General features: G+C 36.4%; 1 protein-coding gene across 4 annotated transcripts in view; it reads right to left on the reverse strand.

Moving 5' to 3' along the window:
* The window catches only part of FER (FER tyrosine kinase), a 164031-nt gene that overhangs the window by 112521 nt on the left and 27955 nt on the right, over positions 1-23555 (reverse strand). For all 4 annotated transcript variants that reach the window (XM_066181840.1, XM_066181842.1, XM_066181843.1 and 1 more), the window contains exons 6-9: positions 11593-11776; positions 9051-9188; positions 8103-8222; positions 764-886 (exon numbers count right to left, since the gene is read on the reverse strand). In XM_066181840.1, the coding sequence (XP_066037937.1) occupies positions 764-886; positions 8103-8222; positions 9051-9188; positions 11593-11776 (565 nt within the window). The remainder of the gene's footprint in view (positions 1-763; positions 887-8102; positions 8223-9050; positions 9189-11592; positions 11777-23555) is intronic.

The raw sequence follows: 23555 nt of genomic DNA on the forward strand, positions 1-23555 counted from the left end.
TTGCATTCCAATTCACTACCAGTACTGGAAACGCATATTCATGATCAGATTAGTAAGATTAAGATTGTTTGCAACAACAATCGGAAAAATATCACTACAGACAAAAGGTTTATTTAACTGTTGTATTGAAATCAGTTTCGAAGAGTATGTGAGTATTTTTTCTCACCAAAGGTAGAAGAAAAACCTGAAGACGTTGCCCAAGAATGATTCTTATAATAATGTTTTACTTATGGTGCACGATAACACTCACTAATCTCTGAATTTACTATGCAGTACACAGGGTATGAGATTTACATTTTTTACATTTACACTTTTGAAAAGGAAATGCAAAAAAGAATGAACTTAACCTGACAAGTTGCAAACATATTACTGCACAAGAAAGAGCTTTGCACATGACTATGAAAGCCTTTCACAGAATCACACCAACACATGGAATTCTGTCAAACAGAGAGGCAACAGAACTTCTCATCTGCTTTAATCAAGTCGAATTGAATTAATGAAAGCTCCAGCTCTTGAGCCACGTCAACCTACAGCAATTATATTAAACTTACAGAACTGCTCAATTCTTCAGTATGTTGGGGTCTGCAGTAGGCACTGGTTATTTTAGAGATGAAAAACTAACTTATTGTTTTTCACAGTAACTGCTAAACGCAAAAGCAGAACAAGATTCGTGAAGGCAATTTCTTATTTAACTTTTAGAAATTGCATTATAGACATTTTCCCCCCTCAAATTATTGTATTTTGAAATTTAATTTCAACTTACTCAGATTTCTTTTCACATGTCTTAGATGACTCTTCTATTTTTTTCTCTAGTTCCAAAACAAGTTTCTCTTTGCTCAAAAGGTTTTGCTGTGTCTGCATCAGTTCTTCTATTACTGTTTTTAACCTGTAAAACAGATTTCAGAAACCCAAGCTATGAATGCATAAACTGTATATATGTGGAAACGTTATAATCTTTTTCCTGAAGATGTAAAAGAGCATTGTATTTTAGATTATGTTACTCAGTGCTTGATGATAGTTTGTTTTGGGTTTTTTTGTGTAGCTAGACCTTTACATTGTTAATCAGCACTGCTAGATATTCTATATAAGCCTCTGTATACATACAAGCTTACAGAATGATCTCCTGCCTGCAGGTTCTCCAACCAGGAAAATATTTTTTCTAGAATATGTGATGACTTCCACAAATTAATGCCTTCCTAATACATTGCTAATTTATGAAATGCTTTAAGAAAGACAAAAGCCTTCCAACTCAAAAAGCATCTGTCAAATACATACACAGAATCAGCAGTTGGGTTGTATTCACTTCTAGAAATAGCAAAAGTACAAACGAACACTTTCTGTTGTAATAGCTACTGTATCTTTCTTCAAAATTATCCTTTTTAGGTTATAATCTCTGGTAATGGTTAATTCAAAGTAGCAATAAACTGTACAAAACCACTCAATACTAACAGAAAAGGGATGTTACACTTTAAAACCATTACTGACACTTCATAATTATCCTGGTAAATATTCCAATAACAAAAAAAATCATGAATGTACAACAACATTTGCATTCTGAACAATGTATATACATGTCTTACATAATGATGACTTCTAAAATGCATATCAATCAAGAAATTTTTTAATTCAGAACAATCTCTTAAAAATTAATAAGCATGTACATCTTGTTTCCTTTTTGTCATTTATCTACACATTTTTAACAACCTTACTTTATTTACTTGCATTTTCAAGACCAATTTCAATAAAATTACTGAAGAGTGGACACAGAAACAAAATATATGTAGTAATTACCACTGCAGAGATCTACGGCCCAAAACCATTCCAGACCAGGGAGCGGCACACGCAACTCTCTAATTATCTAGGAGGCACGTTCCACACATCTGTATCTACCAAAATGAATTATTTGATTCTAAACACTGAATCAGTCCTCTCCTCCCAATATATTTTATACAATATTGATTATATATGATCTGCACTCAGTCATGCATTTTATTCTAGGAGACTAAAATTACTAAAAAAAGCCATAGAGTGAATGACCAAAATTTATTTCCCAAAACAACCTTCTACAGGTGTTTATTTTTAAGTAAGATAAATACTTAAAACATTTCCCTCAAAGTAACATCCTGACAGCTTTTATATACATTTTTATTAATTTTAGGCTGTCAAAATCTCTATGCTGAACTTCTCTGTGTTTTCTTATACTGGGTCTCCAACTTATTACGAGCTATTTTTTTTTATTTTAATACGTTGCTAAAGAAAGTAATTAAAAAATTTAACTGCTTTTAGATCAGCTTTCTAAATAAAATTTCAACCAACATTGTATTTTCTTAACAACTGATTTAGAGGAAACAGATGTTTTACCTAATGATCAAGCATCAACAGTCATGAAATTAAAACCAAATTGATAAGACTTCATCTTAGAAGGAATGAGTATATACATGCAGACACAACATCTTCATTATTTCACCACTTCAAAAATATTATATTTTATACTGCAGCATCAGATTAAAACATTAAGTTGATGCAGTTCTTCCTGAAACTTCTGAGATACTTCAGGACATTTTTATTTATCTTAGAGAAAAGAAAATAAATTACCATGTACACCAAAATCACTTGCCTCTTTGCACTCAACATCTATTCTTTTTTTGAACAATAACTTTCATCCAAACTGGCTACAGCTGACAACTCTGCATCTTGTATCATCTTGGTTGTAGTTTGCCAAAGGAATTTTCTTGTGGTGTCATATTTGCCTTCTGGATACAACCAGTTTACAAAAGGGTTTCTATGACTTAACAGTTAATCCCTATAACACTTTAAAAATCACACAGTACCCCTACCTGGAAAGCTTCCTTTCATATTTCTTTCGTTATAAGCTCTGTTCTGCTGCAACTATCAATTAAAATAAATGCTTGATCTTAGAGAACTTACGTTTCAGAAGAACTGGATATTACTATGCTCATTGATCAACCTTCAGCTTATTCTGCTTGCCTCCTCTCAGCTTTTAATGCATGTCTCTTCAAAGTATAAACTTTTATTCTACTACACTTTACAGAATTTCTCAGTATTATTTAGTGACAGCTATCAGGAGACACCATAACTCATTCCTTAGAAAGGTTAGCTAGTCAAAACTGACTTTTAACTACCTCCCTTTGTTGAAATTTTACTCATAAGTGTAAGTTTATCTTAAAATGTAAGATCCAGTTTTCTCATCATGCTCCCTTAAAATACATATTGTTAAAATCAGTAAACAACTATGTCACTTTTCCATTGCATACTCAATAAAATAGCTGATTCAACTAAATATTATTGATTATACATCAATGTATGTCTTAGAATGTTTTTAATGTTTGAGAAATAAATCCACCATGTGCACTTATTTCATTTGGTAGATACTGAAAGTAGTTCTCCCTCTGCAGAAACATAATGTAGCATTTTAAAGCTCCATGGCCATAAATTTAACGCTGAAGATCGAAAGTCAAATTTCTATTGCTTCATCATGTCCAGAGCTGACTTTTCAAAAGTCATCAACTATGGATAAATGATACAGTATACTTCACTTACTTGCAAATTTCTAGTCATACACAATTGACAGCAATACCTGTGGGGGGTTTTTTTGGCTGCAGCAGCTTTAAGGCAAGACTGTAACAATGTATCTAAAACACAGTTAACAAGACCTATGAGTAAAGACAGTTACCCAGAACTGTTAACAAAAAATGAAGTGTTCTCACCTGCATTAAAAAGCGAAAGGACAAACAGGATTTAAACAGCTTTTAGAGTTCCAGTGTACAGTGGAGCTTCATAAATAATCTGCACTGCCTAATACAATCATGGTAATCTAAATAAAAGGACAGTTTGAAAAGTGACAAAGAATGCTGATCATATAACGTTATTTGAGGTAGGAGGAAGGCTCTGAACATTAAGAATAAAAAAGGATTATTCTGGACCTTATGATACTCTATACCTGGGCTGTCATTTCACCACATATGGAAATAGGCAAATATATAGTGGGGAAAAAATAATCCAAAGTTTTATTTATACAGTGGGGGGAAAAAAATCCAAAGCTTTATTTATGTAGAGAAGAAGCATGGTTCTAAAATGACCATTACCACTCAGAGATGAAATCTTGGAGACACAGTAGATGATTCCCTGAAAACACTGGCTTGATGAGCTGCTGGGGTCAGAAAATCAAATTGAATGCTTCTCTAGGATTTGTTAAAACCAAAGCAGAGTAAGACCACAGGAAACCTTGGAAGATCTCCCTCTGAACTGTGTATCAGGATTACCTGTGAAATTCTAGTCATTCATCTCAAAACCAATATAGCAACCTTGAAAACATTAAAATAAACACAACCAGATGGATAAAGGATGAGTAAGCTTTGTGAAAGGACAGACCAAAGCTGAAAGATCACTCTGATAAAGAGATCACAGAGCAGAAGTTGAACAGAAATTTACACTGTCATAGGCAGAAAGGAATAGATTGCCCCTCTTCTCATCCAAAACAGAGGCTAAAGAGCCATAAAATTAAAGAAGATAGCAGCAGGTTCCCAAAACAGGAAGTTAATTTCTGGAATTCCTTGACCAAAAATTTTATGGGCAACAGGTACTTTTACACACGGAACCTGAATGAATAAAGATCATGGAAGAAAAGTACTTCCAAGAATATTATATACTATTTCCACAGCCATTAGAAACATGTAGCTCAAAATATTTCAGAGGTGAAAATTATGGGAGGCTGAGGAAATAGCCTTATATGATCATCCTGTTCTCCTTTCCTCTCAAAATTTTTTCCCTGTTGTCTAACATAGGAATGAAGAAAGTTGAGTGTCTCTTTCGTCTGACTCAATATGGTTTAACTGTTTTTCTCAGAATCCCAAATCTATAGCAGAAAGTGAACACCTTAAAGACAGCAATACTTAAGAGAGCTACCTGATTCCTGTTCCAGAAATAATGCCACACCATAAAATTTCTCACTCAAATTTGCAAAACCATTTCAAGTGAATGAATGTAAAATTTGCAACAGAACACAATGAAAATTGTACTGAAAATGTATATATGTAGGCAAATATATAGAAATACATTTATAACATAATTATATATTTCATCAGAAATGTTTATAAGAAAAGCAACATTTAATCTGTTTTATTTAGATATGCTGCTGTCTCATTTTTAAACAGTTGGATACAAAAGACAAGCCAAACAAGAATTTTTCTTTTTAAGCTACAGAAGGCAGAATCTTTCAAAAATTTTAATATTCTATTGAAAAGGGAGGCTCAGTATCTATATATTTCTTGTTACTGTGCAAAGTACACCAAGATGTACAGTATCTACAGAGTTTAAGCAGGAATAATCTCAATATAGTAATAATGCAGAATATATTAAAAAGAGAAATATGTTTGAAGGAATTGGGGGGGGGGCTTAATTATCATGGGATCCTTTCATAAGACAAAGCTGCTCCATGACTAAGGAGGCAGATACTTCATATTAAAAAAGTATTTCAATCCTTATGAATGGAATAGATTTACAAAAAGTAATCAAATTATACAGAAAAAGAGAGGATGACTAACAGCCTTAAAAAGGAATTAATAAAATCCAGAGTTTCTGTCATGTTGAGAAAACACAAGGATTAGAGTAACTTAGAAGACACTGCAATGTGTTTATATTTGAAATACTTCACTCTGATTTTGGTTTTCAGAAAAACCTACAAAAAATAAGGATCATGGTTTGATTAAGCAAATGAAATTTTAAAAAAAAAAGAAAACCTGTAGGATTATTTGCAGATGGCAGGGAGAAGGAATTTTGCTGACCTGAGATATTCTAGAACACGTGGTTTTATTGCATGGGTCGTGGGTAAAAAGGGCCTTGCCTTCAGCCACCAGCCTCGGCTGGAGGGAAGTCTCAGAGAGAGTGGGGAAATGAACAAGGGGATAAAAGTTAAGAGAGAAAGGAGCAAGGCAGCAAGGTGGCAGGGGTCAGAGAGCAGGGGAAGAGGTAAGAGCAGAGCAAAGAGTAAGGAATTGAGAGGAAGAAGTAAGAGCTAAGAGAGGTAGAAGAGTCAGGAATAGAGAGCAAGGTCCTTCTTACAGTGCATTATATCTCTTTTTGTGATGAATATTCTAATTTACAGTGACCAACCAATACAAGACACAAAATCCTATAGAATCTACATATAGCCCATAAGAACTACTACATTTACCATACTATGTTATATTTTAAACTCTAAAAACTACTCTTTAGACTTTTCTGTTTTGCTACATTGACCTTTGGATCCCTTAGCCAGCAGAATGGTATTGTTCAATCAAAAGGGATTCTCCTTCAGTTGGCTAGGCTATTGTTTTCAGGTTATATAGTAACTAAGACTCGGCATCCTACAACTCAAAGTAAGCTTCTATTTCTATTTCTATTATAGGTTTCATATTTTCAGAATCTTTTGCTAAACAATCATGTTTATAAGGTTTCCCTGATTCATCTTCCCCAACATTTCCCCTTTCTGATGAACAACTAAAATATTAGAAATTGTCCCATTAGTTATTTTTTGTACACACTGAAGTATACAGGGTATTGCTGCTAAAACTACAATTATTACTATTAAAATAATCAAGCCTACTTTACATAGTTCCTTTAGCTAAGGTGCAAGGCTCAAACCGTCAAAAAAATTGTCTTGTCAAGATAGGTCATTTGTTGTAATTTGGTTAGCTAACTCTCTTAAGTTTTGTAACTGTTTATGAATAGAAAAAGAATAGTCGGGTAAGTTTATACAGCTAATAATTTTTTAAAAGGAGTTTTTTTAAAACTTGGGAAAGGTACTCTAAATAAACAGGTTGAAAACGGTTTGTCAGGGCTTCTGTTAGATAAGCAGATGGTGTCAGAGCCTGCAGACTTGGCTAAAGCAACCCAGGCATTTGTCTTTGGTTGATCTATAGGTAAAGGCTCTCTACAAAAACTAGAGCAAAAGGGTAAAAACAACATGCATTTGCACAAATAATAAAAGTCTAGTCTTTTCTTGAGTTGTTTCTGGCAGGCTATCTTCTTTTGATGATTCTGCGCAGCTCAGGTTCAGGTACTTGCTTCTGTAAATGGGGGAATTAGGCTTTTCTGCAGCGGTTTTTAAAAAATTATAAACATACAAGGTTTTATTCAACCTCCTTTGAGGTGTAGCCTGAGTTTCCCCTGATTCATCTTCCCCAACAAAAACCATATGTAAAAATTCCCAGAATATATCACTGATGTCTTATTTGCATGAGTTATACTTTCTAAGGGGAAAATACTTAAAATAAGTCAAACATGAACTGAAATACAGAGAACACAGCAAAAACGTCATCTACCAATGAAATTCTGAATTTCCCATTTTTAATGTATGATTAACAGCTGCAATCTAACAAGTGACTATGCAGGACCATTTTATGTCAAAAGTTGAGGCTGATCATATACTAACAGAATAATCTCAGCAGTACAATTTCTTCCCCATAACAAATGATTAAAGCTGAACTTGATTAAAAAAATGAAAATGTTTAACTAGGCAATGTATTAACAAAACACATAGAGAAGTAGTTCATTGCCCCGAACAGCTAAAAGCTCTGTGAAATGCTATACAACTGTTACTAAGTTAATGTATTCTAACGGTTACACAAATGAAAAACAATCTCCTTTAGAAAACAAAAGCAAACACTTAAAAAGCAAGAGAAATAAATTTATTCAAGAAAATTTTCTACATGGTGATTTAAACCGCTGACCACATAACTCTGCTCAGTGGTTTCATCAAAATATTTTGCTGTTTTTCCTAGGGTAGTAGATGTGGAAACATTTTTGGGAAAATGAATGAGCACATTTCCAAGGAGGACTCATGGCAGATTTGGGGAATTTTATTAACTTGCACAGAGAATAACCTACATTAAAAATAATGGCAACTTTTTGAGGAGACCAAGGAGAAGGAATTTGTGCAAAAAACAGTACAACCAGCATGGGAAAGGGTCTGTAGCCTGAAAACACCACACTTTGAAACTGGACCTTAAAAATGGAGACACAGCCATGCAAGGATCTGCGTGAGCATAGATATAACATAGAATAGCATTTCCAAAGGATGAAAGATTTGTGAAGAGACTTACATGACTTGCAAACTTTCTGCTGTTAAATTATTCCACATGATCTCATTAGCTTGAAGGTTTTCATTTTCTTCTAATAAAGATGTATCAAATTCTATTTCTTGTTCAACAACATCTGATGACCTAATTCAGTAAATAATCATTATAATTTCAAAATCAACATGTATCTTTGAGTAGACCATAGAGTAAATCATAAGGTTTTGAAGTATTTAACTAGATTACAGTTAAAACTATATATGAAATAAAAGGATAGATAGCAATTGGATACATATTCTTTTTCCTGTGAAAAAACATAATTCTAAAATCTCATTAATTAATAAAACAGACTACAATTCTTTGAATCAAGTTCACAGCCCAATAAAGGTTCTCAAAGACTAACAATGTGAATGGGTGAATCTTATCTGCTACCATTATAAACCTGCACATGATTCACACACAACAACAACAAAAAGATAATGCAAGAAGTCTTAGAGATATTTCTTCATACACTAAAACAGAATGATAGTTCCAAAAATGGGAAATACACTTTCTAAGTAAGAACTTCCTTGCATTATCTGCATGCTCTGAAGTCTCAAGCTGCACCAACTCAGAGTACAAAGGTACCTAGAGTTGACTTCAAACTAGAACAAGTTTAGCTCAGAATGCAAACTGCATCCAAATAAACAGTAAATTGGCTCACATTGAGTCCAGACTGTAATGTGTAGTCTGCTGTCAGTATCAAAGTTATGGCTCTTCTCATGTAATTGGAAATTCGTTTTTCTAGAGCCAGCCTAACAGACTGTTCAGCCAGCTTTCTGGATGTGTAAAGTAGAACAATTTTCAAATTAGGATGAAGTTTTACAAGTAACAATGTAAAATGAACCAAACAGAAGAAAATACCTCTGACCACTTAAGCAGTTGCAGTTTAATGCAGGGTTTTCCCAAGAAGAAACATGAGATGAAAATGCTTACCTGTGAGTATCTATAAAGTCGTTATACTCAGAGTTAGGGTCTATCTGTTCCACTGAGGTCTGGATGTCTTTATGGACATTCACAATCTCTTCTGTTACAAGACTGGTGATCTCGTTATATTCATCCAAGATCCCTTTTCTAGGGAGGAAAAAAAATTCTAGTGTATAACATGGTACTGAAGGCATAGATGGCATTGAAGACGCTTCAAATTTTCAATTTGCTGTTTCTACAAACTCTTGTTGCAACTGGCTAAAAAGGGGAAAATAAGACAATATATTATTCTAAGAAACAATGCATCACCTGAAGCCTTTCCTCTACAGGCTTAGGCTGGCTAGAGTCTCTTAAGATCATGCTCCTTCTGTTGATTTCAGTGCACCAACACACAGCATAGCTCAACTAAAAAGTGGAGAAATTACAAGGAAAGAGAATGTATAGAGTTCAGTGACGATGCTCTTCTTCACACAGGACTTGCCACACTTGTTATAACCTTCACTGAAGATTTTCATGTTCCATGAGAAAATATATTCTGGCATAAGGAAAAACAATTTACAGAATTCTGTGTATTTCCTTTCAACACTGATTTTCCATATTGTTTTAACTTTTTTTATATATATTATTTGTCATTCAGACAAAAATAGGCATAAATCACAAGTAAGCACATACTTACAAGAAGAGTGAAAATTAACCAAGAAGTTGCTGTGAGAAAGTACAGGCCACCCAACCTTGTCTTTACCTGCTTCCAAGAGTGGGAAAAACCCAATGAAAAGTGAATGGCAGAGGGAAAGGTGGTCTTGTGATACTACTCTTAATAGCATCCCATGACACATACTTGGAACACCCTTCTGTTTTTCTTTAACTTTTAGTTTTTCTTTATAATGTAGCTTCATGATTATTTCCTATTTCATTTTTATTTCTGATAAATTTGCTAGCTTGCCAGAATCTGAAACATGGTGACTGCTCAAAAAACAAAAATGATTAATTTTGGTTAGCCAAATATGCAGAGAAAAATGTATAAATTCATTTTTCCTGGATAAGATCTCAAGTTATGTTCGTTCTGTAAAAAAGAATGGTGTGATACGATTTTTTCAGTGGATTTGTTCTGAGCAGAAAACAGACAAGAGAAGGCATTGAACTTTGTATTTTCTGAGAATATCATGTGTGAAAAGGTTCCAGAAAATACTTCATGAAGTGTGAGTAAAAGATAGCTAAACATCAACTACAGCAATGCTGTATCTAAGAGAAAGAAAATCTGTATCAATTACAATGACCAAAAGAAGGAAATCATTAGCAATATTAATCTATACTTTTTCAAGTTTAAAAAACTAATTCACCTGCAAAATTAGAATTATTGAGGAAGTTTTGTTTCATAGAGGTTGTCCCACTAAGCTCTACACCTGAAATCAGTATCTCTGTATGTGCACCAAAGTCATTATAATAGAATAATTTTCCAATACATTCAGAACTCACAAAAATGTCTATGTACTGACAAAAGAATTTTTTACAAGTTTTTACTCCAGGCAGTGCAAAGATTAGTGGTTTCAATAAGTTCTTGTTCCATCATAAATTTCTTCAGTTAATTATTGTATCTTGTGATTCTAAAAAAAATCACCTTAATTAGAGCACACACATTTAACTGTAGCCTTTCACTGTAATCTTACATACAAAATTAGAAGGACTGTACAGGGAGTACTACAAAGGTTTACTTCAACACCAGAACCTGAACCAAAAAACCTAAAATGATACTACATCGGGAAGCTAATGATGCCTGCACCATGTAAAGCGTGAAATCCCTGACTCTCCCTCACTTCCTGTGCACTGAAATCAAGATGAACACTGACTTCAGAATAGGCAAGAAAATTACTTAAAGAAGAGTGTTTCACATCTAAATGAAGAACACTTACTAAAAAAGGTAACCACTCTTTTTTTTTAAACTAAGACAAAGAGACAGCATGGTGGTTACAAACCAGATAGGAGGGCTAAAAGTCCTCAATATTTGTTCTCAGATATCATCACTTTGCACGTACTCTGTAATGATGAAAAAATGATCTTTTAGGAAAGAGTAGTGTTTTTAAGGGGAGACTCCTTACAGTTGAGACTAAGTTTACGTAATCCTGTTAATCCTCCCACCATATCATTAACTATGTATCTGGCTTGGCTCTCCTCCACAATCACTTTCAAGACAGTTGGGCGGTTCAAACCAAATTTGTGGCTGGTGGAATTTCGTAATAATGACTACCAGAGAGGCAACAAACTTGCCATAGTCTATAAGCTGAAGGAAAAATCATGAGCTCCAATATAAACACTGCAGTCAATCTTTAAGAATTTATAAGAAGATGGCATACTGTTGGTAGGCTTAAGTAAGCACTCAGAACTACCATCTGTATCATTTGGATAGATTTTTTTATATACTACATTTTTATAAATTACTTTTTATATAAGTAATTAATCACAGTCTCTTATTTTCAACTATTCCTGTAAATTAAGTAGAATACTACCCAGAAAAAAACTGTACAAGTTAGAAATATATAAGAATACATCTTACAGGGCTTTAATCATTTCTTCTTGCATCTTCTGTAGTGAATCAAGTAACAGAGGAAGAGTAGTATCATAATATTGGTGCTGATGTAACTGTGCTCCTTTCAGTGCCAACACATACTGGTTATGCAACATATGAAGTTTCATAGTGGCTTTTTCACACCGATCTTTGGCTTTCTCTGTCTCTTTTCCTAAGAGAAAATGAAACAAAAATGCACATGGTGATTTACAAGTATACAGGCCTATAGATGACACACCTGGTAGATTTGTGACAAGTCTGCCCCTTTTTCTACCATAATTTTTAAGGTTCTTTCTGAGGAAGATAAAATCCAACCACTTCCAGATAATTAGTATGATCAAAAGTCTAGGGTTTTTTTAATTAATAAACTATGTAAGAAAAAGGTTATTTTCTTTGAGCAGAAACATGAGAATTCCTTATCTAAAAGTATATGAAAACTTCAAGTATAAAAAAAAAATAACTATCAACAAGAAAAAATCTAAAATGGGCAGCTTCTCTCCTAGACCTTAACATTTCCCTATCACACTGATATCCTGATCAGAAGGTTTGGCTCTACAGCCTCAGCTTTGCACCACTGAGACTGGAAGTCCTCAAGTTCTAGCTGACAGGACCAGTTGAGGGTTGAATTGCAGAGCTACAAGGTATTTCAAGAGGTCACCTATTCCACTCTTTGCCACAGTAACTGCACAGCTATGTGGGGTATGTTATCAGCACTGTTTCCATCAAAAATCCAAAACACAGCCCAATAACAGCTACCGTGAAGAAAATCAAATCTATTTCAGTTGTAACGAGAACAGACGCATAAGCTTTTAATAACATCCTTGATGTCTTGATATTTATCAAGTATCTCCTTACTTCTTCAGGAACTAAGACCATTTAAATTAATCTCATATCTTCAAATATTAAGTGCAGAGTCACAACTACTTGCACATATACTACCTAAGGCAATCTCACTCAGACTACTCCATTTCTTATAGACTTAAAATAACTTATGTAAGAAAAACATGTCTACTACTCATCACAAAGCAGTTGAGAAAAAAGAAAATGTAAGCATTCATAGCTAAGTGGCAAAACAGCTGCTTGAAAGTAGACCTTGAAGAGCTGTGTCACATTAGCAGTACACAAGGGACTGTGAACTCAAATCAAAACAGAGCCACATTAAAGGCACTCTAAAAAACAGTTGAGGGAAAACCAGTAACAAATCTTCCTTTATATACATTGGAGTCAGCAAGCTTGTCAGAAAAAGTAAACAGTCACCATATAAAAGGAGTTAGTACAAGAAAGAAATTTTTTTTTCCTTCTGTGATCACTACCTCAGACCTTCAGAGATTTCCATGAAGAAGTACTACTTTGTGAAAGAGTCAATGAATCTCTTTTTTCTGAGGTATCAGAAGAAGAGGTTGGTGAGAATAAATGAAATGAGAACAAATTATGAGGACTGGATGGTGCTTAGCTTTGAAACTTCAAAGGTATTTGAGAAAGTTTTAGCTGAAATCTTATGATTAGTTTATACAGGAGGAAGCAAGCACTCAATGGAGAGTCCCAGGAATATCAACTGTACTCTTACAGATAAGGTGATGAAGACGACGATGATGAAGATGGTATCTGAAAATAGCAAGTAGGGAAACCAAAGGTGAAGAACTGGAAAATCAACTGTCATGGTTTGACACTGGCCAAAAGCCAGGCACCCTGCCCACCCTCCCCTGCCCCTGTGGAGAGAGAGAAAAAGTTAATGAAAGCTTCATGAGTTGACATAAGGACAGGGAGAAAACACTCAAAGGGCAGAACAGCCTCAGCTTAAAGGTACAAAGTGAATTTATTTCTAACCAAATTGGGAGGATAATGAGAAGTAAAATAAGTCCTTAAAAACACCTTTTTTTTAAAAACAGTTCCCCCGAAAATGCTGCAACATGAATTCCCCCCCCAGTGTTCCCAGAACTGCAGCCCCTGGGCCTCTCTTTCCATGGGGGGCAGTGCTCCAAGGACAGGCTGCTCCAGCCTGGAAGTGATGACCCTCTCTCTCCTCTGGGTCTCCCACTGGTTCACAGCCTCCTGCAGGCATCCACCTGCTCCAGCGTGAGTGCCTCCCCCACGGGCTGTGGGTGGATCTCTGCATTCCTGTCGATCCCCATGGGCTGCAGGGGCACAGCTGCTTCACCATGGTCTCACTGTGGCCTGCAGAGGAATCTCAGCTCTGGTGCCTGGAGCACCTCCTGCCCTCCTTCTCCACCGGCCTTGGTGTCTCCATGTTGTTTCTCTCACGTTCTCACCTCCTCCATTTTGCTGGCTAGAAAAAACTGGTTTTGATTTGTTTTCATTTTCTTTTTAAATATGATATCCCAGAGGCGTTACCAACCTCTAACTGGCCCAGTTTTGGCCAGCAGCATGTCCATCTTCAGAGCCATCAGGGATTGGCTCTGCTGGACATGGTGGAAGCTTCTGGCAGCTTCTCACAGAAGCCATCTCTGTGGCCGCCTGCTAACAAAGACCAGGCCGTGCAAAACCAGCACAGAAACCTTGAGACTGTGATTAAAACAATGGTAAACTGTAGAGTGAATATTTAGAGAGATGCACATGGATAAAAAGCTATTCAGGTTTAGTAATGTAAATGTACACAGAAATGAGACTTTGGGGTCACTAGAGCAAGATTGATGGAAACGTACAATGCTATTTAGCAAAGGAGTAGACTGGGTTGTTACGCTACCGATTAAATCCTCTTTAAAGTATGCAATTTGCTGACCTCAAGGAGGATATATTTGACATGCAAGAGGTTTAGAGAAGGGCATTAATCATCAGAAAGGTAGGAAACAAGGCAAATACAGAAAGAATGACTACCATGAAGGGTCCTGAAGCACTAGGAGTCTGAGAAGGAACATGTAAGAAGAGACACAGTTAACAGATCTGCACAACCTCTTTCAATGTAAAAACTGTACAGCATTATACGGAAAGAGTAAATACAAAGACCTTCCTCAGTGAGCACACGGCTAACCTTATAACTTTTGGTAAAAGTTAGAAGCAAAAAAACCCAAAAAAACAAAAAAACAAAACACTTATGGGTTCAAAAGTGAATGGAGAAGTGTATGCAAAAAAAAAAAAAATAATAATCCTGAAGTGCTATTAAGAACTAGGACAGCGCTTTTGACTCAGGAACTCCCTAGGTAACAAACTACCATAAAGCTGAAACATGTTTCTATCAGTTTGTGCTCTTGTATGGCTCTCTAAACACCTGCTACCTCACACCACTGTCAGCTACATTTCAAACACAGATTAATAAAAGTCATTTTAAAAGGATATTGTGTCTTTCATTTAACTGAAAACAATCCAACTGCTAATCTAATTTTGTACATGGTACAAAAGGAAGGTACAGATTTCTTACACTACAAGTTATATGAGTTTTGTCTGTACAACAGACAAAATGCATCTCCAGAGCTGTCACCAGAGAAGAATTTTTCATGTAAGTATGACTGAAACAATCCACTTTAAAAATTTCTGTAGAACTGTTGTGGAAAGATAACACTCACAAGTCTATCTTAAACTTTAGCCAGATACAGCAGGTTTTGTCTTTGGCACTATCTAAACTCATGTTTCATGAGACCGATATTTTTTATTCCACACCCCCTCCCAAAAAAAAAAAAAAAAACCACCAAAAAAAAAAAAAAAAAAAAAACCAAAAAAAAAAAAAAAAAAAAAAAACCACCCTACACTATTTATTTCTAAATGAAAATGTAGACCATTTATAAGGGGGAAAAAAAATCTAACACATCAGAATAATATCCCAGGAGTGAAATACCCCCAAATATGCATGTCTTACACCTTCCCAACGTAACAGGATAGTGTAAAATCCCATTTTTGCATCTCCCTTGGGGACTAAATTGCTCCTTTATACACTTTATTCCTGAGCAGAAAACCTCAACTAATTTCAGAGTATCATACAGAAGTATCATACAGACTTGTTTCTAAATACTGCAGGCTACAGAGTCAACCTGATCAGAGTAAAACATAAACATTGTAAGGTCTTTCTGGAGAAGGAGAGGCATGTGGAACATGGGGAAATACTGGAAGGTGACTGGAGAGTTTGGAAGGGAGGGGAATAGGTCACATACAGGTCATACACAGTTACAGGATAAAGACTGGATGAAAAAGGAGACGACAAAGCTGTTGGAAGCCAAGGCTGAAATGTTTTGCTTGCCAGACCATTGTGAGACACACTGTCCAGGGAAGCCAGAAGAGTCAGGCAAGGTGGCAGCAGAGGTAAAAATGATGCATTATTTCTTGGGTTATTTTGTGTTTGGTTATTCCTACTCAAGCATGCCCTAGATCAAATAATTATCTAAAATTATCTACATATGTCATAGTTTAAGAGATACAAGTTTGTATATGCAGGTGTCTAAAATTCATTCCTTATCAGTTTTCAGCTTATGAAATATCAGCGTATGTGAAGTCATACCACATACCATCAGTACGGGCTTGTGACCGGTGAACTGCAACAAACCACCTTCAACAGTTAAACTAAACTGAAAATTTACACTAAAATTACCAAATCTACATAACTAGCAGTTTAGTTATACTATATCTCTTTCAGAAACCTCATTAACATCTAAGCTATCTGATTTTCCCAACTGTTCAAAGGATTAAATACCTTTGCTATACATTACTCCTCAGCAGAACACCTCAACCAATTGTGACCCAAATCAAATTATCATATTGACTCAACTTTAAAATAGAGCCTTGGATCTATATTTAATTCAGTGAACACAGTTACAGTATTATTTTCATACTGTAGTTTATTTTTTAAAGTAGCAAAATGCAGTGAAGCAGCATACACAGTTGCTCTACATGTCAATTAGCACAGCAGAAAATATCCAATTTTCTTTATCTTTATAATGAATTTCATAAACAGATCTATTATTCTACTGTCATCAGTTGTTGACAAAATTGTTTCAAGCTAATAGAAACTAACTGTGTACACAATATGTCACACCATAAAGTGTACTGTCAAGCTTGCAAAATTCAATTATTGAAGTTTTACTTTTACAAAGAAAAGGCTGGCATTCTTCTTCAATCATTTTGGAGTCTAGTATTTCAGTTTCTAATAGGAACTCATCTAAAATTTTACTGCACACAGTACAACACAGCCATCCAGGAAAATAATGTTTTACTCTTTATTCAGTTAAAAGGCAGAGTTGCGAATCTGAAGTTCTTGCCATCGTAATTATTAGACTCTCGCGGCCTAATAATCACCTAGAATGGAGGAAAAAATACTGGATGGTACAATAAACTGAAAAAAATTCAGCTCATAATGATCCCTTCATCTTTTATTAAATCAGCATCAATGTACAGTGCAAATGGCTCAGGGAAGCTGATCTTAAGAAAGTAAGTATTACAAAGAAAGAATGTTTTCACACATATTTTGGCTTTAAAAGAAATAATTATGCCAGTAAGCTCAGGATTTTTACCCTCCTACAACTCCTTCCAGCTAGACCTTCAGCCATTCCAAAGTGACAACAAAGTGTTCATAGAGGAGGCAACAGAAATCAATATAAAGGTTTAGCTCACAACAGACAAACTAAATTTCTAGATTTATACCTCCTGGTATTGAAACATGATCTTTGGCTTCAGCACACAGTGAATGCCATCCCATGTAGATACACCAATGACACAATATTGCACAAGCCCAGCTTTTGACAATTAATTTAATTTAGTTTCAAAAGGAGACAAAGACACATCTGATGTCACAATATACAGTTTCAGCCTTCCAACAGAAACACAGTGAGAAACCTTAAATATACTAGAACTGTGGAAACAGACAAACAAAATGAAAAACAGGACAAGCTGAGTATCTACACAAGTAACAAGAAGGAAGAAAGTTTTTATACATAAATAAAACTATGGCTAACTACCCTAGTAGTATCCTGGCTACTAGAACGTATGCCAGGAACTCCCGTAACTGTCTCTTCTATTTCAGGCACTGCAAAAACCAAATCCATCCAGATTTCTGGGAATAGGTAAGTACAGGAAAAAATAGCAGAGGCAATGTCATAAGAAATGTGGGCACTAATGACACTGCATGGGGAAGCCTGGACAGTACCAAAAGTGACTACAGAGCTCTGGGGGCAGACACGAAAAGCACAAGGGGCCAGGCTGTGTCCTCCTTAAGCCTGCCAGTGAAGGGAAAGGGTGCAAGGAGAACACTGACAATACAGGCTGATAAGTAGCTGCAGAACCAGTGTTGGCCATAGGGGTCTGGATTCTACAATCATGGGACCCTGTTTGCTAACCACCATCTGCTTGAAAGGTAAGAAGCCCCTTCCTAAGCAGAGGAAAAGTAATTTTGCCAGTAAGATGACTGACCTCATTAGGAGGGCTTTAAACTAGGAATTACCCAGGATGGAGATGGTGACCCACAGTCCTGAGGGAGTAATGAAGGACACTGCCAAGGAAAGAGCATGGTAAGATGAGAAGAGATCAATCACGAAGAAAACAAAACAGCAGGTATAGGTGGGCAAGAAGGCTCCTACACAGAATCAATGTGAGAAAAGTCCCACAAATCCTTCCCACGATCTCAACATGCTGGGATGACATGCCTGTGCATTGCTGTGTATTACATGCATGCAGTGTGGGGGATAAAGGTGGTGAGTTGGGTGTCAGTGTGCAGCTGTAGGGCCAGGATATTGTCAGGATCATGGAGGCAGGACTGGAGCTATGCAATGGGGAATTCAGACTCCTGGGGAAAAGCAGTCCCAGAAGTCAAGGAGAGTGAGTTGCCCTTTACATGAGAGAGCAGCTGAAGTGCACAGACCACTGCCTCAGGATGGATGAGGAGCGACAGAGAAGGAGCGACCTTAGGCGTTAGCATCAAGGAGGCAGCAGGCAACGTCCCACAGAAAGCTAAGCAGCTTGGTTTCAGTTGTTGCAATTTTCTGCGTTAAAATCTCACTAAATATCACGGTATTTGATTCCACAAAAATTTTAAACGGAAAAAGAGGGGAGAATCAGAGCTTTTGCCACTTTTTTTTTTTTTTTAAGGAAACAACAATCCTCCCGAAAGTATGCAAATCTTGAGCACACAATAATTTTTAAGACAGAAAGCTTTTCTTCCTCAGTCTGATTTAGAAACATTTAGTTTTGTAAGTATCAGCACTGAACTATAAAGCTGTCAATGCATATAGTGATCTACAATGCATTTCCCATTGTTTATGACTGAGGTTTTTCAATCACTTTCCAGAACTGCGTTTATCTTTCCATCTACACATTTTTTCAGCATTTTTAACAACAGAGACAATTTCTGAGTATTTTACTGTCTTTACATCTATTTATCAATAACGAAACTCCAATATAGTCACTTCCTTATTTATTTCAGCTTTAGAGATACACCTTTTCACAGAGCATTACTTAATGCCCGGAAAAGAACACTCCATTACATTATTTGGTTACATTATGGTACTGAACACACTGAACACATACTTTACACTCATGAATGAGATGGCCATGGCTTTCAAATAAAATATTTTTACATTAGATAACCATAAAACTTTACTCAGCTGCTCCACAGACTGAAAGTGGAGCAAATACTAGTGGGACTGCAACATGGCTTTATCTCAATTTAATTTTAGTAAGGACTAAGCACTTAAATATCAGCAAATAATTTAAAAGCCTGGATATGAAGGGAAAAAAGGACTACTTTTATACATTAAACCAATGTAATTATGCATATTTATGTTAATTGATTGTCAATACTGAAGAGTACATTACACAACTTACAGTGAGTTCTTGAGAAAAAAATCATTGCACCCTGCTTTTGGAGGCAACCTTCTAACTTCTCCAGTTCTATTTCCTCATAGTTTGTTCAATTTCCCAGGTTTTCATTATGCAGTAGGAAAAACTCAGGTTGTAGAATTTGCTCTGTAATTGATTACTCTATATTACTTATTTAACTGATTTCAGGACCTTCCTGATGCAAATTATATCCTTAAATTCCAAATTTCATATTGTAATGCTAGAGACATCTACATAGCATATGTGATTATGAAAATTGCTTCCTCGCATGATAGTTCTTATCGATCCCCAAAAAATCACCAGTGACATGACTTCTGAAGCATTTGGACTCCCATGCTGAGCCCAGCTTCACTTCCCTAAGGCCAGGCTAGGCTCGGATATTCCAGTTGGAAGAGACCTACAAGAATCATGAAGTTAGACTGCCTGATCAATTCAGGGATGGCAAAAAACTAAAGCATGTTTTGGAGGGTCCAAATGTCTGCCAAACACTGACAGGCTTGGGCAGCAACCACCTCTCTGTGAAGCCTGTTCCAGTGTTCAAACACTCTCTCAATGAAGAAATGTCCCCTAATGTCAAGTCTGAAAACCCCCTGCAGCTGTGAGCCTTTCCCATGTGTCCTGTCACTGGATCCCAGGGAGAAGAGATGAGCACCTTCCTCTCCACTTCTCCCCAGGAAGCTGCAGAGAGCAGTGAGGTCACTCCTTCAGCCTCGTTTTCTCCAAACTGGACAAACACAGACTCCCCAGCTGCCCCTCACAGGACAGCCCTTCCACCAGCTCCACTGCCCTCCTCTGGGTGCATCCCAGTGCTTTCACATCCTTCTTACATTGTGTGGCCCAGAACTGCTCTCAGCGCTCCAGGTGAGGCCTCACCAACACTTAATACAGAAGCCAAACCCCTCTGTTGACTTTCTGGTTGTGCTGTGTTTGATGCATCCCAGGATGATACCTGTCCCCCTGCTGACAGATGTGGAGCCTGCTGTTCACCAGCACCCAGGTCCCTTTCTGCAGGGCTGCTCTCCAGCCACTCCACTCCCAATTTAATTTTGAAACATTCCTATCTACAAAGCAATTTTTATGCAAACCCCTGCCACTGAACTAGGATAGCTTTGACTGAATTCTGTGATTCTGTGACTGTTAGTTCTGTCTCTGAAAGCACACCCAGAAATTTAGCGAGTGACCAGCCGAAGAATCACTCTGCAAATCAAGAGATGCAAGCATAGTGATCTCAATTAACACAGGTTTTACAAGACCAAAATCACAAAAACAGACAGAAACAAGATAGGATCCTCACATTTAATCTCAAAGGTCTTTTCCCCTTCACGTCTTGCAAGATTGTTACATGAATGTGTTTCTTCAACAAATAATCACTCCTTTCCCCACTCAACCAGTTACTGAGAAGAGGTTAAGTATTTTCTCCCAATTATTACTTAACAAATTAATGATTGCAAATAATAAATAGTTTTCTAATGGGAAGAAAACCCCAAAACTATTTGTGTATATTTAAAGAGTTCAAATTTACAGAATACCACATCTAAACTTATGAGTTAAGAATTAGTTCACTGAAGCTATCAGCCTAATCTTAAGTAAGTAACATAGCATAAAAACAGCAAAAACGAATGTTCTGTCTTTTGAACTGCTGTTGAATATTGTCAGGGCAAGCTATCAAGCACCTCTAGCCAATTCTCTGTCCTGTGCCTGCTGGTCTATGAGGAGAGCACATCCTCGGGCTGCATGTCCGTGTTAAGAGGAAACAGTATGCCCCAGCTGGTCCCACAGTCCACGAGAAGGCACATGATCCCTCTGCATCCCCTGGGGTTTCTTGCTCTAGCAGCTTTCTTTTACACAGAAGAAACAACCCTACCCCTTCCAAGCAAAAGCAATGGTAGTATATATGTGGTGAAACACTTACAGTAGAGCATTAATTTTAAATCTATGCAGCCTGCTGTGAGTTAGACAGACCAGTTCAGCCAGTGTTACTTGTTTTGTCTTAACAATGTGGGTGTTTCAGTCAAAACTAAGCTTAAAAAACATCCTATTAGGAGTTTCCCTCATTGCAGCAACAACTACAGGCAATATATGCCAACAGGAAATGTAGTTGCATAACAATCTTAAAGGCATCTCAGAATGAATGCATGATCCATCTAATAAATATTTTCTGACCACTTGGCTACTACAAAGAATAGTAGGACAATAATTCAATTTAATGAAAGCTTTTTTAACAGTTCCCTTATTTATCATATATGTGAGTTTATGCTGCTTGAAACTTCAGTATGTACCACAGAAGTCACATCAGTTCTGGTATTAAATCACCTGAGTTGCAGGGAAAACATTCTTCCAGCAGAAGCAGTGTGGTTTAATGTGGCAGGTGTACACTTAATATTCCTAGGCACCTCTAAATCACAATGTTGTCAGGGAACATAAGCCTAGAGAAATCTGGTGAAATATTTTTATGCTACTGTAGCATAAAATAAAATTATGATATTAAAGACTTAGAATCTAAGTATTTTTCCTTTACTATTTATTTCAGATTCACAATGTCACATAAGAGCACTGCAACATATTTTCTACATTCAATCAGTAATGAACTAGGAATAAGACTAAAATAAACACCTGTAATGAATGTATTTACACAAGAACTGCAATTTTTTTCTAAAGAGTATCTTGTATTATAATTCAGTATGAACCTCCCAAAGCTACACTGGCTCTGTTCCAACCTGCAATATTTACTGATATATCAGCAAATATTTCACACTTCATGATCTAATATCAAAATTAGCTACAAAAAGAGATGGTAAATTTTATTAATGCATTTCAACTTTTTTTAAAACCTGTAATGAACTGAGTAAATTATTGTTCCTTGTAATCATTATTTCTTTATTTATATAGCAGTAATTAATGCTTAATTAAAAAATTCAAGGAAGAAAATATTTGAAACCCTCCACAGACACACTGAACTATACCTAATAGAGATGCACAATCCTGCAGAAACAAAAGCAATTATGCAAACAGCAAACTCAAGTGGAAGCAGTTACTGGTCCAACCAAATGAGACTCAAAATGTAATGAAATATCACGCCTAGTACTTACAGTTGTCCTAGTTGTTACAGTCTCCATTTTGCATTCTTAATACATTATTCATTAAATTATTTCAGAAGATTTACGACTTCTTTAGCGAAACCATGCTTTTTCCATCTGGCACAAATATTGGCTTGATGTGTTTTTCTTCAGCAGCAACATCAACGTGCCACATTCTAATCACCCTGCTACTCAGCATCACTGATTAGCACAGCCCTGTAAACTCAGACTCATACACTCTGAGACTATTACTTTGGACTGCTGTTGTAAGATGTTTACACTGTTTTTTTCTCAATACCACACATCCAGAATATTTCACATTTCATTATAGAAAAAAAAATACAATAAGCTTTTGTCTTACATTTTGTGCCAAAGACTCCTGCATGCCCTATGACTCCAATGCCTCAGTTCTGCAAAGAAACATGCTTTGCATTCCCAGTACACATACTTCCTGGAGTTTTTTTAACAAAGCTTTCTAATCCAGAAGACACTATTGTATCCAGTCTGTCCACAGAGTCCCAAAAACTGGAGCATGCCTCATTAAAGAGGGACTGTACTAGTTCACCTTGCTGTCAGCCTGTTATCTCTTACCATACATTAAAAAATGTAAGAATGAATGACTGGAAAAAAAGGGCAGAAAACTATCATGCAAATGAGTAATATCAACCAGACTGCATGACACCTGGAGCCTCCACGCCCAAGGAAAACCAACCAGACTGCATTTGTAATTCCCATGGGAATCACTAGTCTGGAAAGGAGCAGCTACGCATGGCTTACTGGGGTAAGGGCAAGAACAAGCAAAATAAATCAGCCATTTCTGACTGAGCCATCAGGCAGACACTGGTGGCCATAATAAGGCAATGCAACCCAGCACAAGATGGAAGTGGCAGCCAAGGCTCAGTGGTGCTCCCTTTGCAACACAACCATCCCACTGCTTCCCTTGGTGCACAAGTGCTAGCAGAGGGTTCCCCAGAACAGCTTCTGGGACACAATCTCACTTTGACCTTCTTCCTCCAGATCTGGACAGCACAAAGTCTTCCATAATAAAGCTCCTCCATTCCTTCAGAAACCAGTTCCCTTTTCCCCACTAAAAAACAA

Source organism: Chamaea fasciata, unplaced genomic scaffold (genome assembly GCF_029207755.1).
Source record: "Chamaea fasciata isolate MVZ Bird 193981 ecotype frontalis unplaced genomic scaffold, bChaFas1.0.hap1 SCAF_4, whole genome shotgun sequence".
In the NCBI taxonomy this organism is placed as follows: Eukaryota; Metazoa; Chordata; class Aves; order Passeriformes; family Sylviidae; genus Chamaea; species Chamaea fasciata.